Genomic DNA, 16,510 nt, shown 5'->3' on the forward strand with positions numbered 1-16,510 from the left:
TGTGTGTCACTGTGTGTGTGTGTGTGTCACTGTGTGTGTGTGTCTGTGTGTGTCACTGTGTGTCACTGTGTGTGTCTGTGTGTGTGTCACTGTGTGTCACTGTGTGTGTCTGTGTGTGTGTGTGTCTGTGTGTGTGTGTGTGTGTCTGTGTGTGTGTCTGTGTGTGTGTGTGTCACTGTGTGTGTGTCACTGTCTGTGTGTGTGTCACTGTCTGTGTGTGTGTGTCACTGTGTGTGTGTCACTGTCTGTGTGTGTGTGTGTCACTGTGTGTGTCACTGTGTGTGTGTCACTGTGTGTGTGTGTCACTGTGTGTGTGTGTCACTGTGTGTGTCACTGTGTGTGTCACTGTGTGTGTGTCACTGTGTGTGTGCTACAGGAGAGTGGGCTCTGTGCTAGAAGGCCGCTACCTCCGCCATCTTGCTGAGCGAGTGCGCCGCGACCCAGAGTCCTACGACGACTTCTACGCAAACTTTGGGATCTTCCTGCGTGAAGGCCTCATCACAGCCACAGACTCACACGTCAAGGTCACTCACACACTCACTCAGTCACTCACCCACTCACTCAGCTACACACTCACTCACCCACTCACTCACTCAGCTACACACTCACCCACTCACTCACTCACTCACTCACCCACTCACTCACTCACTCAGCTACACACTCACTCACTCACCCACTCACTCACTCACCCACTCACTCACTCAGCTACACACTCACCCACTCACTCACTCAGCTACACACCCACTCATTCACTCACTCACTCACCCACTCACTCACTCACCCACTCACTCACTCACCCACTCACTCACCCACTCACCCACTCAGCTACACACTCACCCACTCACTCACTCACTCAGCTACACACTCACTCAATCACTCAATCACTCACTCACTCACCCACTCACTCACCCACCCACCCACTCACCCACTCACCCACTCACCCACTCACCCACTCACCCACCCACTCACCCACTCACTCACTCACTCACCCACCCACTCACCCACTCACCCACCCACTCACCCACCCACCCACCCACCCACTCACCCACTCACTCACTCACCCACCCACCCACTCACCCACCCACTCACCCACTCACCCACCCACCCACTCACCCACCCACTCACCCACTCACCCACCCACTCACCCACCCACTCACCCACTCACACACTCACCCACCCACCCACTCACCCACCCACCCACTCACCCACCCACTCACTCACTCACCCACTCACTCACTCAGCTACACACTCACCCACTCACTCACTCACTCACCCACTCACACACTCACCCACCCACCCACTCACCCACACACCCACTCACTCACTCACTCAATCACTCAGCTACACACTCACCCACTCACTCACTCACTCACCCACTCACTCACTCACTCACACACTCACTCACTCACCCACTCAATCGCCCACACACTCACCCACTCACTCAGTCACCCACTCACTCACCCACTCAGTCACTCGGTCACTCACTCAGTCACTCACTCAGTCACTCACTCACTCAGCTACACACTCACCCACTCACTCACTCACCCACTCACTCAACTACACACTCACTCACTCACCCACTCACTCAACTACACACTCACTCACTCACTCACCCACTCACTCACTCACCCACTCACTCACTCAATCACTCAATCACTCACTCACCCACCCACTCACCCACTCACACACTCACTCATTCACTCACCCACCCACCCACCCACTCACTCACTCACCCACCCACTCACTCACCCACTCACACACCCACTCACCCACCCACCCACCCACTCACTCACTCACCCACCCACTCACTCACTCACTCACCCACTCACTCACTCACCCACTCACCCACTCACCCACTCACTCACTCAGCTACACACTCACCCACTCACTCACTCACTCACTCACCCACTCACACACTCACCCACCCACCCACTCACCCACACACCCACTCACTCACTCACTCAATCACTCAGCTACACACTCACCCACTCACTCACTCACTCACCCACTCACTCACTCACTCACACACTCACTCACTCACCCACTCAATCGCCCACCCACTCACTCACTCACCCACCCACCCACCCACTCACTCACTCATACACCCACTCACCCACTCACTCACTCACTCACCCACTCACTCACTCACTCACACACTCACTCACTCACCCACTCAATCGCCCACACACTCACCCACTCACTCAGTCACCCACTCACTCACCCACTCAGTCACTCGGTCACTCACTCAGTCACTCACTCAGTCACTCACTCACTCAGCTACACACTCACCCACTCACTCACTCACCCACTCACTCAACTACACACTCACTCACTCACCCACTCACTCAACTACACACTCACTCACTCACTCACCCACTCACTCACTCACCCACTCACTCACTCAATCACTCAATCACTCACTCACCCACCCACTCACCCACCCACTCACCCACCCACTCACCCACCCACCCACTCACCCACCCACTCACACACTCACCCACCCACCCACTCACCCACTCACCCACCCACCCACTCACCCACTCACCCACCCACCCACTCACCCACCCACTCACACACTCACCCACCCACCCACCCACCCACTCACCCACCCGCTCACACACTCACCCACCCACTCACACACTCACCCACCCACTCACACACTCACCCACCCACCCACCCACCCACTCACCCACCCACTCACCCACCCACTCACCCACCCACTCACCCACCCACCCACTCACCCACCCACTCACACACTCACCCACCCACCCACCCACTCACCCACCCACCCACCCACTCACCCACCCACCCACCCACTCACCCACCCACTCACACACTCACCCACCCACCCACTCACCCACCCACTCACCCACCCACTCACCCACCCACTCACCCACCCACTCACCCACCCACTCACCCACCCACTCACCCACCCACTCACCCACCCACCCACTCACCCACCCACTCACACACTCACCCACCCACCCACCCACCCACTCACCCACCCACCCACCCACTCACCCACCCACTCACACACTCACCCACCCACCCACCCACTCACCCACCCACTCACACACTCACCCACCCACCCACTCACACACTCACCCACCCACCCACTCACCCACCCACCCACCCACCCACTCACCCACCCACTCACACACTCACCCACCCACCCACTCACCCACCCACTCACACACTCACCCACCCACTCACACACTCACCCACCCACCCACTCACCCACCCACTCACACACTCACCCACCCACTCACCCACCCACCCACTCACACACTCACCCACCCACTCACACACTCACCCACCCACTCACCCACCCACCCACCCACTCACCCACCCACCCACTCACACACTCACCCACCCACTCACACACTCACCCACCCACTCACCCACCCACCCACTCACCCACCCACCCACCCACTCACCCACCCACTCACACACTCACCCACCCACTCACACACTCACCCACTCACCCACCCACCCACTCACACACTCACCCACCCACCCACCCACTCACTCACTCACTCACTCACCCACTCACTCACTCACCCACTCACCCACTCACTCACTCACCCACTCACTCACTCACCCACTCACTCACTCAGCTACACACTCACCCACTCACTCACCCACCCACTCACTCACTCACCCACTCACTCACCCACTCACTCAACTACACACTCACTCACTCACCCACCCATTCACTCACTCACTCACCCACTCACTCACTCAATCACTCACTCACTCACCACTCACTCACCCACTCACTCACCCACTCACACACTCACTCACTCACCCACTCAATCGCCCACACACTCACCCACTCACTCAGTCACCCACTCACTCACCCACTCAGTCACTCGGTCACTCACTCAGTCACTCACTCAGTCACTCACTCACTCAGCTACACACTCACCCACTCACTCACTCACCCACTCACTCAACTACACACTCACTCACTCACCCACTCACTCAACTACACACTCACTCACTCACTCACCCACTCACTCACTCACCCACTCACTCACTCAATCACTCAATCACTCACTCACCCACCCACTCACCCACTCACACACTCACTCATTCACTCACTCACTCACCCACTCACACACCCACCCACTCACCCACCCACTCACCCACCCACCCACCCACTCACTCACTCACCCACCCACTCACTCACTCACTCACTCACCCACTCACTCACTCACCCACTCACCCACTCACCCACTCACTCACTCAGCTACACACTCACCCACTCACTCACTCACTCACTCACCCACTCACACACTCACCCACCCACCCACTCACCCACACACCCACTCACTCACTCACTCAATCACTCAGCTACACACTCACCCACTCACTCACTCACTCACCCACTCACTCACTCACTCACACACTCACTCACTCACCCACTCAATCGCCCACCCACTCACTCACTCACCCACCCACCCACCCACTCACTCACTCATACACCCACTCACCCACTCACTCACTCACTCACCCACTCACTCACTCACTCACACACTCACTCACTCACCCACTCAATCGCCCACACACTCACCCACTCACTCAGTCACCCACTCACTCACCCACTCAGTCACTCGGTCACTCACTCAGTCACTCACTCAGTCACTCACTCACTCAGCTACACACTCACCCACTCACTCACTCACCCACTCACTCAACTACACACTCACTCACTCACCCACTCACTCAACTACACACTCACTCACTCACTCACCCACTCACTCACTCACCCACTCACTCACTCAATCACTCAATCACTCACTCACCCACCCACTCACCCACCCACTCACCCACCCACTCACCCACCCACCCACTCACCCACCCACTCACACACTCACCCACCCACCCACTCACCCACTCACCCACCCACCCACTCACCCACTCACCCACCCACCCACTCACCCCACCCACCCACCCACTCACACACTCACGCCACCCACCCACCCACTCACCCACCCACTCACACACTCACCCACACCCACCCACTCACCCACCCACTCACACACTCACCCACCCACCCACTCACACACTCACCCACCCACCCACTCACCCACCCACCCACCCACCCACTCACCCACCCACTCACACACTCACCCACCCACCCACTCACCCACCCACTCACACACTCACCCACCCACTCACACACTCACCCACCCACCCACTCACCCACCCACTCACACACTCACCCACCCACTCACACACTCACCCACCCACCCACTCACCCACCCACTCACACACTCACCCACCCACTCACCCACCCACCCACTCACCCACCCACTCACCCACCCACTAACCCTCACCACCACCCCCCACCCCCTCCCACAGGAGCTGATTGGTGGGGTGCTACGCTTTGAGTCGTCTGCCCTGCCACCCGGAACCTTCACCACCATCACCCACTACCATCACCATCACCACCATCACCACCATCACCATCACCACCCTCACCACCACCACCACCACCACCCTCACCCTCACCACCACCCCCCCACTACCCCCCACTAACCCCCTTACCACCCACCACCCCCCCACAGGAGCTGATTGGTGGGGTGCTACGCTTTGAGTCGTCTGCCCTGCCACCCGGAACCTTCACCACCATCACCGAGTTGCTTGCCAGGTCCCAGGCTGCTCACCGTGGTGGTGAGGGTGGAGGTGAGGGTGGAGGTGAGGGTGGAGGTGGTGAGGGTGGAGTTGGTGGTGGTGAGGGTGGACACATCTACTACCTGTGCGCCCCAAGCAGACAGCTAGCGGAGAGCTCGCCCTACTACGAGGCGCTGCGCAGCAAAGCTCACTCGGAGGTCGGTCTCCACCATCTCTCCACCATCTCTCCATCATCTCTCCACCATCTATCCACCACCTCTCCACCATCTCTCCACCATCTCTCCACCACCTCTCCACCATCTCTCCACCATCTCTCCACCACCTCTCCACCATCTCTCCACCACCTCTCCACCACCTCTCCACCATCTCTCCACCATCTCTCCACCACCTCTCCACCATCTCTCCACCATCTCTCCACCATCTCTCCACCATCTCTCCACCATCTCTCCACCATCTCTCCACCATCTCTCCACCACCTCTCCACCACCTCTCCACCATCTCTCCACCACCTCTCCACCATCTCTCCATCATCTCTCCACCATCTCTCCACCATCTCTCCACCACCTCTCCACCATCTCTCCACCATCTCTCCACCACCTCTCCACCATCTCTCCATCATCTCTCCACCACCTCTCCATCATCTCTCCACCACCTCTCCACCATCTCTCCACCATCTCTCCACCACCTCTCCACCATCTCTCCACCATCTCTCCACCACCTCTCCACCACCTCTCCACCATCTCTCCACCATCTCTCCACCATCTCTCCACCACCTCTCCACCATCTCTCCACCACCTCTCCACCACCTCTCCACCACCTCTCCACCACCTCTCCACCATCTCTCCACCATCTCTCCACCACCTCTCCACCACCTCTCCACCATCTCTCCACCACCTCTCCACCACCTCTCCACCACCTCTCCACCACCTCTCCACCATCTCTCCACCATCTCTCCACCATCTCTCCACCATCTCTCCACCATCTCTCCACCATCTCTCCACCATCTCTCCACCACCTCTCCACCACCTCTCCACCATCTCTCCACCACCTCTCCACCATCTCTCCATCATCTCTCCACCATCTCTCCACCATCTCTCCACCACCTCTCCACCATCTCTCCACCATCTCTCCACCACCTCTCCACCATCTCTCCATCATCTCTCCACCACCTCTCCATCATCTCTCCACCATCTCTCCACCATCTCTCCACCACTCTCCACCATCTCTCCACCATCTCTCCACCACCTCTCCACCACCTCTCCACCATCTCTCCACCACCTCTCCACCATCTCTCCACCATCTCTCCACCACCTATCCACCATCTCTCCACCATCTCTCCACCACCTCTCCACCATCTCTCCACCACCTCTCCACCATCTCTCCACCACCTCTCCACCATCTCTCCACCATCTCTCCACCATCTCTCCACCATCTCTCCACCATCTCTCCACCACCTCTCCACCATCTCTCCACCATCTCTCCACCACCTCTCCACCATCTCTCCACCACCTCTCCACCATCTCTCCACCATCTCTCCACCATCTCTCCACCATCTCTCCACCATCTCTCCACCATCTCTCCACCATCTCTCCACCATCTCTCCACCACCTCTCCACCATCTCTCCACCACCTCTCCACCACCTCTCCACCACCTCTCCACCACCTCTCCACCACCTCTCCACCACCTCTCCACCATCTCTCCACCATCTCTCCACCATCTCTCCACCACCTCTCCACCATCTCTCCACCACCTCTCCACCATCTCTCCACCACCTCTCCACCATCTCTCCACCATCTCTCCACCATCTCTCCACCATCTCTCCACCATCTCTCCACCACCTCTCCACCATCTCTCCACCATCTCTCCACCACCTCTCCACCATCTCTCCACCACCTCTCCACCATCTCTCCACCATCTCTCCACCATCTCTCCACCATCTCTCCACCATCTCTCCACCATCTCTCCACCATCTCTCCACCATCTCTCCACCACCTCTCCACCATCTCTCCACCATCTCTCCACCACCTCTCCACCACCTCTCCACCACCTCTCCACCACCTCTCCACCACCTCTCCACCATCTCTCCACCATCTCTCCACCACCTCTCCACCACCTCTCCACCATCTCTCCACCACCTCTCCACCACCTCTCCACCACCTCTCCACCACCTCTCCACCACCTCTCCACCATCTCTCCACCACCTCTCCACCATCTCTCCACCACCTCTCCACCATCTCTCCACCACCTCTCCACCATCTCTCCACCACCTCTCCACCATCTCTCCACCATCTCTCCACCATCTCTCCACCATCTCTCCACCACCTCTCCACCATCTCTCCACCATCTGTCCACCACCTCTCCACCACCTCTCCACCATCTCTCCACTACCTCTCCACCATCTCTCCACCATCTCTCCACCATCTCTCCACCACCTCTCCATCATCTCTCCACCATCTCTCCACCATCTCTCCACCACCTCTCCGCCACCTCTCCACCATCTCTCCACCACCTCTCCACCACCTCTCCACCACCTCTCCACCATCTCTCCACCACCTCTCCACCATCTCTCCACCACCTCTCCACCACCTCTCCACCACCTCTCCACCACCTCTCCACCATCTCTCCACCATCTCTCCACCACCTCTCCACCATCTCTCCACCACCTCTCCACCACCTCTCCACCACCTCTCCACCATCTCTCCACCACCTCTCCACCACCTCTCCACCATCTCTCCACCACCTCTCCACCACCTCTCCACCATCTCTCCACCACCTCTCCACCACCTCTCCACCACCTCTCCACCACCTCTCCACCACCTCTCCACCATCTCTCCACCACCTCTCCACCATCTCTCCACCACCTCTCCACCATCTCTCCACCACCTCTCCACCATCTCTCCACCACCTCTCCACCATCTCTCCACCATCTCTCCACCATCTCTCCACCATCTCTCCACCACCTCTCCACCATCTCTCCACCATCTGTCCACCACCTCTCCACCACCTCTCCACCATCTCTCCACTACCTCTCCACCATCTCTCCACCATCTCTCCACCATCTCTCCACCACCTCTCCATCATCTCTCCACCATCTCTCCACCATCTCTCCACCACCTCTCCGCCACCTCTCCACCATCTCTCCACCACCTCTCCACCACCTCTCCACCACCTCTCCACCATCTCTCCACCACCTCTCCACCACCTCTCCACCATCTCTCCACCACCTCTCCACCATCTCTCCACCATCTCTCCACCATCTCTCCACCACCTCTCCATCATCTCTCCACCATCTCTCCACCATCTCTCCGCCACCTCTCCGCCACCTCTCCACCATCTCTCCACCACCTCTCCACCACCTCTCCACCACCTCTCCACCATCTCTCCACCACCTCTCCACCATCTCTCCACCATCTCTCCACCACCTCTCCACCATCTCTCCACCACCTCTCCACCACCTCTCCACCATCTCTCCACCACCTCTCCACCATCTCTCCACCACCTCTCCACCATCTCTCCACCACCTCTCCACCATCTCTCCACCATCTCTCCACCATCTCTCACTCTCTCTTGTGTGTCTCTCTATGACCCCCTGATGACCGTTGATGACCTCGTAATGACCTCTAATGACCACATAATGACCTCAAAATGACCCCATAATGACCTCTGATGACCCCCTAATGACCTTCTAATGACCTCGTAATGACCTCTAATGACCACATAATGACCTCAAAATGACCTCTTATGACCCCTAATGACCTCCAATGACCTCGTAATGACCTCCAATGACCCCATAATGACCTCGACCCCGTAATGACCTCTGGCCACGTAGTGACCTTCCAATGACCCCACAATGACCTCTGACCCCCCTTCCCCAGGTGCTGCTGTGTTATGACTCCTACGATGACCTCCCAATGACCCCACGATGACCTGTGACCCCCCCCAGGTGTTGCCGTGTTGACCCCTACGATGACCTCCAATGACCCCACGATGACCTCCGATGACCTCAAATGACCTGTAATGACCTCTGACCACATAGTGACCTGACCTTCCAATGACCCCACAATGACCTGTGACCCCCCCCCCAGGTGTTGCCATGTTGACCCCTACGATGACCTCCAATGACCCCGTAATGACCTTCTAATGACCCCTAATGACCCCACGATAAACTCTGACCCCCCCTCCCCAGAGGTGTTGCTGTGTTATGACCCCTACGATGACCTCCCAATGACCCCACAATGACCTCTGATGACCCACGATGACCTCTGATGACCCCATGATGACCCCCTAATGACCCCATAATGACCTCTGACCACATAGTGACCTTCCAATGACCCCACAATGACCTGTGACCCCCCCAGGTGTTTTCGTGTTGACCCTACGATGACCTCCAATGACCCCACAATGACCTAATGACCCCACGATGACCTCTGACCCCCCCCCTCCCCAGAGGTGCTGCTGTGTTATGACCCCTACAATGACCTCCCAATGACCCCACAATTGACCTCTGATGACCCCACGATGACCTCTGATGACCCCATGATGACCCCACGATAACATCTGACCCCCTCCCCAGAGGTGTTGATGTGTTATAACCCCTACGATGACCTCCCAATGACCCCACAATGACCTCTAATGACCCCACGATGACCTCTGATGACCCTAATGACCCCACGATGACCTCTGACCCCCCCACCTCCCCAGGTGCTGCTGTGTTATGACCCCTACGATGAGTTGACGCTGCTGCACCTGGGAAGTTTCGCAGGAAGACGACTTCTATCGGTGGAGACGGACATCGTGGTGGACTACTTCAAGGAGGACGCTCACCCACAGCCTCACCACTCACACTCACCAGGTGATGCTCACCACTCACTCAGTCAGTCAGCCAGTCAGTCAGCCAGCCAGTCAGCCAGTCAGTCAGTCACTCGGTCACTCACTCACTCAGTGAGTCACTCAGTCACTCAGTCAGTCACTCACTCACTCAGTCACTCACCCAGTCACTCACTCACTCAGTCAGCCAGCCAGTCAGTCAGCCAGTCAGTCAGCCAGTCAGTCAGTCACTCGGTCACTCACTCACTCAGTGAGTCACTCAGTCACTCAGTCACTCACTCACTCACTCAGTCACTCACTCACCCAGTCACTCAGTCAGCCAGTCAGTCAGCCAGTCAGTCAGTCAGTCAGCCAGTCAGTCAGCCAGTCAGTCAGTCAGTGACTCAGTCACTCAGTCAGTCAGTCACTCACTCAGTCAGTCACTCACTCACTCACCACTCACACTCACTCAGTCACTCAGTCACTCAGTCACTCAGTCACTCAGCCACTCACTCACTCACTCAGTCAGTCACTCACTCACTCAGTCACTCAGTCACTCACTCACTCACTCAGTCACTCACTCACTCAGCCACTCAGTCACTCACTCACTCAGTCACTCAGTCACTCAGTCACTCAGCCACTCAGCCACTCACTCACTCAGTCACTCACTCACTCAGTCACTCACTCACTCACTCAGTCACTCACTCACTCACTCAGTCACTCACTCACTCAGCCACTCAGTCACTCACTCACTCAGTCACTCAGTCACTCAGCCCTCAGCCACTCACTCACTCACTCAGTCACTCACTCACTCAGCCACTCACTCAGCCACTCACTCACTCAGTCACTCACTCACTCAGTCACTCACTCACTCAGCCACTCACTCACTCACTCAGTCACTCAGTCGCTCAGCCACTCAGCCACTCACTCACTCAGTCACTCACTCACTCAGCCACTCACTCAGCCACTCAGCCACTCACTCACTCACTCAGTCACTCACTCACTCAGCCACTCACTCAGCCACTCACTCACTCAGCCACTCACTCACTCAGCCACCACTCACTCACCCACTCACTCTGTGTGTGTGTGTCTGTGTGTGTGTGTGTCTGTGTGTGTGTGTGTGACTGTGTGTGTGTCTGTGTGTGTGTCTGTGTGTGTGTGACTGTGTGTGTGTCTGTGTGTGTGTCTGTGTGTGTGTGTGTGACTGTGTGTGTGTCTGTGTGTGTGTCTGTGTCTGTGTGAGTGTGTGTGTGTGTCTGTGTGTGTGTGTGTCTGTGTGTGTGTGTGTCTGTGTGTGTGTGTCTGTGTGTGTGTGTGTCTGTGTGTGAGTGTGTGTGTCTGTGTGTGTGTGTGTCTGTGTGTGAGTGTGTCTGTGTGTGTGTGTGTGTCTGTGTGTGTGTGTGTCTGTGTGTGTGTGTGTCTGTGTGTGTGTGTGTGACTGTGTGTGTGTCTGTGTGTGTGTGACTGTGTGTGTGTCTGTGTGTGTGTGTGTGTGACTGTGTGTGTGTCTGTGTGTGTGTCTGTGTCTGTGTGAGTGTGTGTGTGTGTCTGTGTCTGTGTGTGTGTGTGTCTGTGTGTGTGTGTGTGTCTGTGTGTGTGTGTGTCTGTGTGTCTGTGTGTGTGTGTGTGTGTCTGTGTGTGTGTGTGTCTGTGTGTGAGTGTGTCTGTGTGTGTGTGTGTGTCTGTGTGTGTGTGTGTCTGTGTGTGTGTGTCTGTGTGTGTGTGTTGTCTGTGTTTGTTTTCTTCAGCTTCAGACTCCCTCACTGAAGAGCAGAGCCGCGATCTGATTGGTTGGATGAAAGGCATTCTGGGTAACCAGGTGTCAGACATTCGGGTGAGACAACCACAGTGAGTGGGTGACTGAGTGACTGACTCACTCACTGAGTGAGTGAGTGACTGAGTGACTGACTGGCTGACTCACTGAGTGACTGACTCACTCACTGACTGACTGAGTGACTGACTGACTGAGTGACTGACTCACTGACTGAGTGACTCACTGACTGAGTGACTGACTGAGTGACTGACTGACTGGCTGACTGAGTGACTGACTGACTCACTAACTGACTCACTAATTGTCCACCACCAGGTGACTCTACGTCTGGACCTTCACGCAGCGATGGTGACGCTGCTAGAGATGGGTGACTCACTGAGTGACTCACTGAGTGACTGACTGAGTGACTGACTGAGTGAGTGACTGAGTGAGTGAGTGAGTGACTGAGTGAGTGAATGAGTGACTGAGTGAGTGAATGAGTGACTGACTGAGTGACTGAGTGAGTGAGTGACTCGCTGAGTGACTGAGTGAGTGACTGAGTGACTGACTGACTCACTGACTGACTCACTGACTGACTGACTGAGTGAGTGACTGACTGAGTGACTCACTGACTGACTCACTAACTGACTCACTAATTGTCCACCACCAGGTGACTCTACGTCTGGACCTTCACGCAGCGATGGTGACGCTGCTAGAGATGGGTGACTCACTGAGTGACTCACTGAGTGACTGACTGAGTGAGTGACTGAGTGAGTGAGTGAGTGACTGAGTAAGTGAATGAGTGACTGAGTGACTGACTGAGTGAGTGAGTGAGTGACTCGCTGAGTGAGTGAGTGACTGACTGACTCACTGAGTGAGTGAATGAGTGACTGACTGACTCACTGACTGAGTGACTGACTGACTCACTGAGTGAGTGAATGAGTGACTGACTGACTCACTGACTGAGTGACTGAGTGAGTGACTGACTCACTGAGTGAGTGAATGAGTGACTGACTGACTCACTGACTGAGTGACTGACTGACTCACTGAGTGAGTGAATGAGTGACTGACTGACTCACTGACTGAGTGACTGAGTGAGTGACTGACTCACTGAGTGAGTGAATGAGTGACTGACTGACTCACTGCCTGAGTGACTGACTGAGTGACTGACTCACTGACTGACTGAGTGAGTGACTGAGTGAGTGAGTGAGTGACTGAGTAAGTGAATGAGTGACTGAGTGACTGACTGAGTGAGTGAGTGACTCGCTGAGTGAGTGAGTGACTGACTCACTGAGTGAGTGAATGAGTGACTGACTGACTCACTGACTGAGTGACTGACTGACTCACTGAGTGAGTGAATGAGTGACTGACTGACTCACTGACTGAGTGACTGAGTGAGTGACTGACTCACTGAGTGAGTGAATGAGTGACTGACTGACTCACTGACTGATGACTGACTGACTCACTGAGTGAGTGAATGAGTGACTGACTGACTCACTGACTGAGTGACTGAGTGAGTGACTGACTCACTGAGTGAGTGAATGAGTGACTGACTGACTCACTGACTGAGTGACTGACTGAGTGACTGACTCACTGACTGACTGAGTGAGTGACTGAGTGAGTGAGTGACTGAGTAAGTGAATGAGTGACTGAGTGACTGACTCACTGACTGACTGAGTGAGTGACTGACTGACTGAGTGAGTGAGTGAGTGACTGACTGACTCACTGACATGAGTGACTGAGTGACTCACTGACTGACTGAGTGAGTGAATGACTGACTCACTGAGTGAGTGAATGAGTGACTGACTGACTCACTGACTGAGTGACTGAGTGACTCACTGACTGAGTGACTCACTGACTGAGTGACTGACTGACTGACTGCTGACTGACTGACTGACTCACTAACTGACTCACTGATTGTCCACCACCAGGTGACTCTCCGTCTGGACCTTCACGCAGCGATGGTGACTCTGCTGGAGATGGGTGCAGCGCGCCACCTCCTGCGCACACACAACCTACTGCAACAGGCGGGCTCCGTCGCCACGGCAACAACAACAACAACCGCAACAACCGAAACAGCAGCAGCACCACCACCACCACCAACAGCGATTCCGGGGATACAGCCGGTCCTGGAGATTAATCCGAGGTGTGTGTCACTGTGTGTGTCACTGTGTGTGTGTCACTGTGTGTGTGTGTCACTGTGTGTGTGTGTCACTGTGTGTGTGTGTCACTGTGTGTGTGTCACTGTGTGTGTGTGTCACTGTGTGTGTGTGTCACTGTGTGTGTCACTGTGTGTGTCACTGTGTGTGTGTCACTGTGTGTGTGTGTGTGTGTCACTGTGTGTGTGTGTCACTGTGTGTGTGTGTCACTGTGTGTGTGTCACTGTGTGTGTGTGTCACTGTGTGTGTGTCACTGTGTGTGTGTCACTGTGTGTGTGTGTCACTGTGTGTGTGTGTCACTGTGTGTGTGTCACTGTGTGTGTCACTGTGTGTGTCACTGTGTGTGTCACTGTGTGTGTGTGTTGTGTCACTGTGTGTGTGTGTCACTGTGTGTGTGTGTGTGTGTCACTGTGTGTGTGTGTGTCACTGTGTGTGTGTGTCACTGTGTGTGAGTGTCACTGTGTGTGTGTGTCACTGTGTGTGTGTGTCACTGTGTGTGTGTGTCACTGTGTGTGTGTGTCACTGTGTGTGTGTGTGTCACTGTGTGTGTGTGTGTCACTGTGTGTGTGTGTGTGTGTCACTGTGTGTGTGTGTCACTGTGTGTGTGTGTCACTGTGTGTGTGTGTCACTGTGTGTGTGTGTCACTGTGTGTGTGTGTCACTGTGTGTGTGTGTCACTGTGTGTGTCACTGTGTGTGTGTGTCACTGTGTGTGTCACTGTGTGTGTGTCACTGTGTGTGTGTCACTGTGGTGTGTGTGTCACTGTGTGTGTGTGTCACTGTGTGTGTGTGTCACTGTGTGTGTGTGTCACTGTGTGTGTGTCACTGTGTGTGTGTGTCACTGTGTGTGTGTGTGTCACTGTGTGTGTGTGTGTCACTGTGTGTGTGTGTGTGTGTGTCACTGTGTGTGTGTCACTGTGTGTGTGTCACTGTGTGTGTCACTGTGTGTGTGTGTGTGTGTCACTGTGTGTGTGTGTCACTGTGTGTGTGTGTGTCACTGTGTGTGTGTGTGCACTGTGTGTGTGTGTCACTGTGTGTGTGTGTCACTGTGTGTGGGTGTCACTGTGTGTGGTGTCACTGTGTGTGTGTGTCACTGTGTGTGTGTGTCACTGTGTGTGTGTCACTGTGTGTGTCCAGTGTGTGTGTGTGTGTGTCACTGTGTGTGTGTCACTGTGTGTGTCACTGTGTGTGTGTGTGTCACTGTGTGTGTGTGTCACTGTGTGTCACTGTGTGTGTGTGTGTGTCACTGGTGGTGTGTCACTGTGTGTGTGTGTCACTGTGTGTGTGTGTCACTGTGTGTGTCACTGTGTGTGGTGTGTGTGTGTCACTGTGTGTGTCACTGTGTGTGTGTGTCACTGTGTGTGTGTGTCACTGTGTGTGGTGTGTCACTGTGGTGTGGTCACTGTGTGGGTGTGTGTGTGGGTGTCACTGTGTGTGGTCACTGTGTGTGGGTGTGTGCACTGCAGCCAGGTCGGTTGATCCGAGTGCTGAACTGCTGCACGGTGTGTAACTGACCCAGAACTTGCCTCACTCCTCACCCAGCAGGTGAGGAGCTACTCACTCACTCACCCACTCACTCACCCACGTCACGTCACTCCGACTCACGCACTCGACCACTCACCCACTCACTCACCACTCACTCACCAGCTCACTCACCACTCACGTCACCCCACTCACTCACCCACTCACTCACACCCACTCACTCACCCACTCACCCACTCACTCACTCACTCACTCACCCACTCACTCACTCACTCACGCCACTCACTCACCCACTCACCACCCACTTCACTCACCACTCACCACTCACTCACTCACTCACCCACTCACATCACGTCACTCACCACTCACTCACTCACTCACTCCACTCACGTCTTCACCCACTCACTCACTCACCTCACCACCACTAACTCAATCACTTCACGTCACTCACTCCACTCCTCCACTCACCTCACTCCACTCACTCGACCCACTCACTCACCTCCACTCACCACCCAGCACTCACGCCACTCACTCACTCACTCACCCACTCACTCACCACTCACCCCTCACTCACTCCACACCCTCTCACTCACTCACCCACTACGCACTCACTCACCACCACTCACTCACTCACTCCCACTTCACTCACCACTCACCACTCACCCACTCACTCA

At 55.7% G+C, this 16,510-nt stretch overlaps 1 protein-coding gene across 1 annotated transcript in view; it reads left to right on the top strand.

Moving 5' to 3' along the window:
• TRAP1 (TNF receptor associated protein 1) overlaps positions 1-15,833 on the top strand; it is a 43,327-nt gene extending 27,494 nt beyond the window's left edge. The window contains exons 9-14 of the mRNA XM_078883163.1: positions 377-524; positions 5,574-5,837; positions 10,343-10,493; positions 12,196-12,281; positions 14,129-14,343; positions 15,821-15,833. Of these exons, the coding sequence (XP_078739289.1) occupies positions 377-524; positions 5,574-5,837; positions 10,343-10,493; positions 12,196-12,281; positions 14,129-14,343; positions 15,821-15,833 (877 nt within the window). The remainder of the gene's footprint in view (positions 1-376; positions 525-5,573; positions 5,838-10,342; positions 10,494-12,195; positions 12,282-14,128; positions 14,344-15,820) is intronic.
• Positions 15,834-16,510: the final 677 nt, after the last annotated feature.

This window comes from Lampetra fluviatilis, chromosome 69 (genome assembly GCF_964198595.1).
Source record: "Lampetra fluviatilis chromosome 69, kcLamFluv1.1, whole genome shotgun sequence".
Taxonomy (NCBI): Eukaryota; Metazoa; Chordata; class Hyperoartia; order Petromyzontiformes; family Petromyzontidae; genus Lampetra; species Lampetra fluviatilis.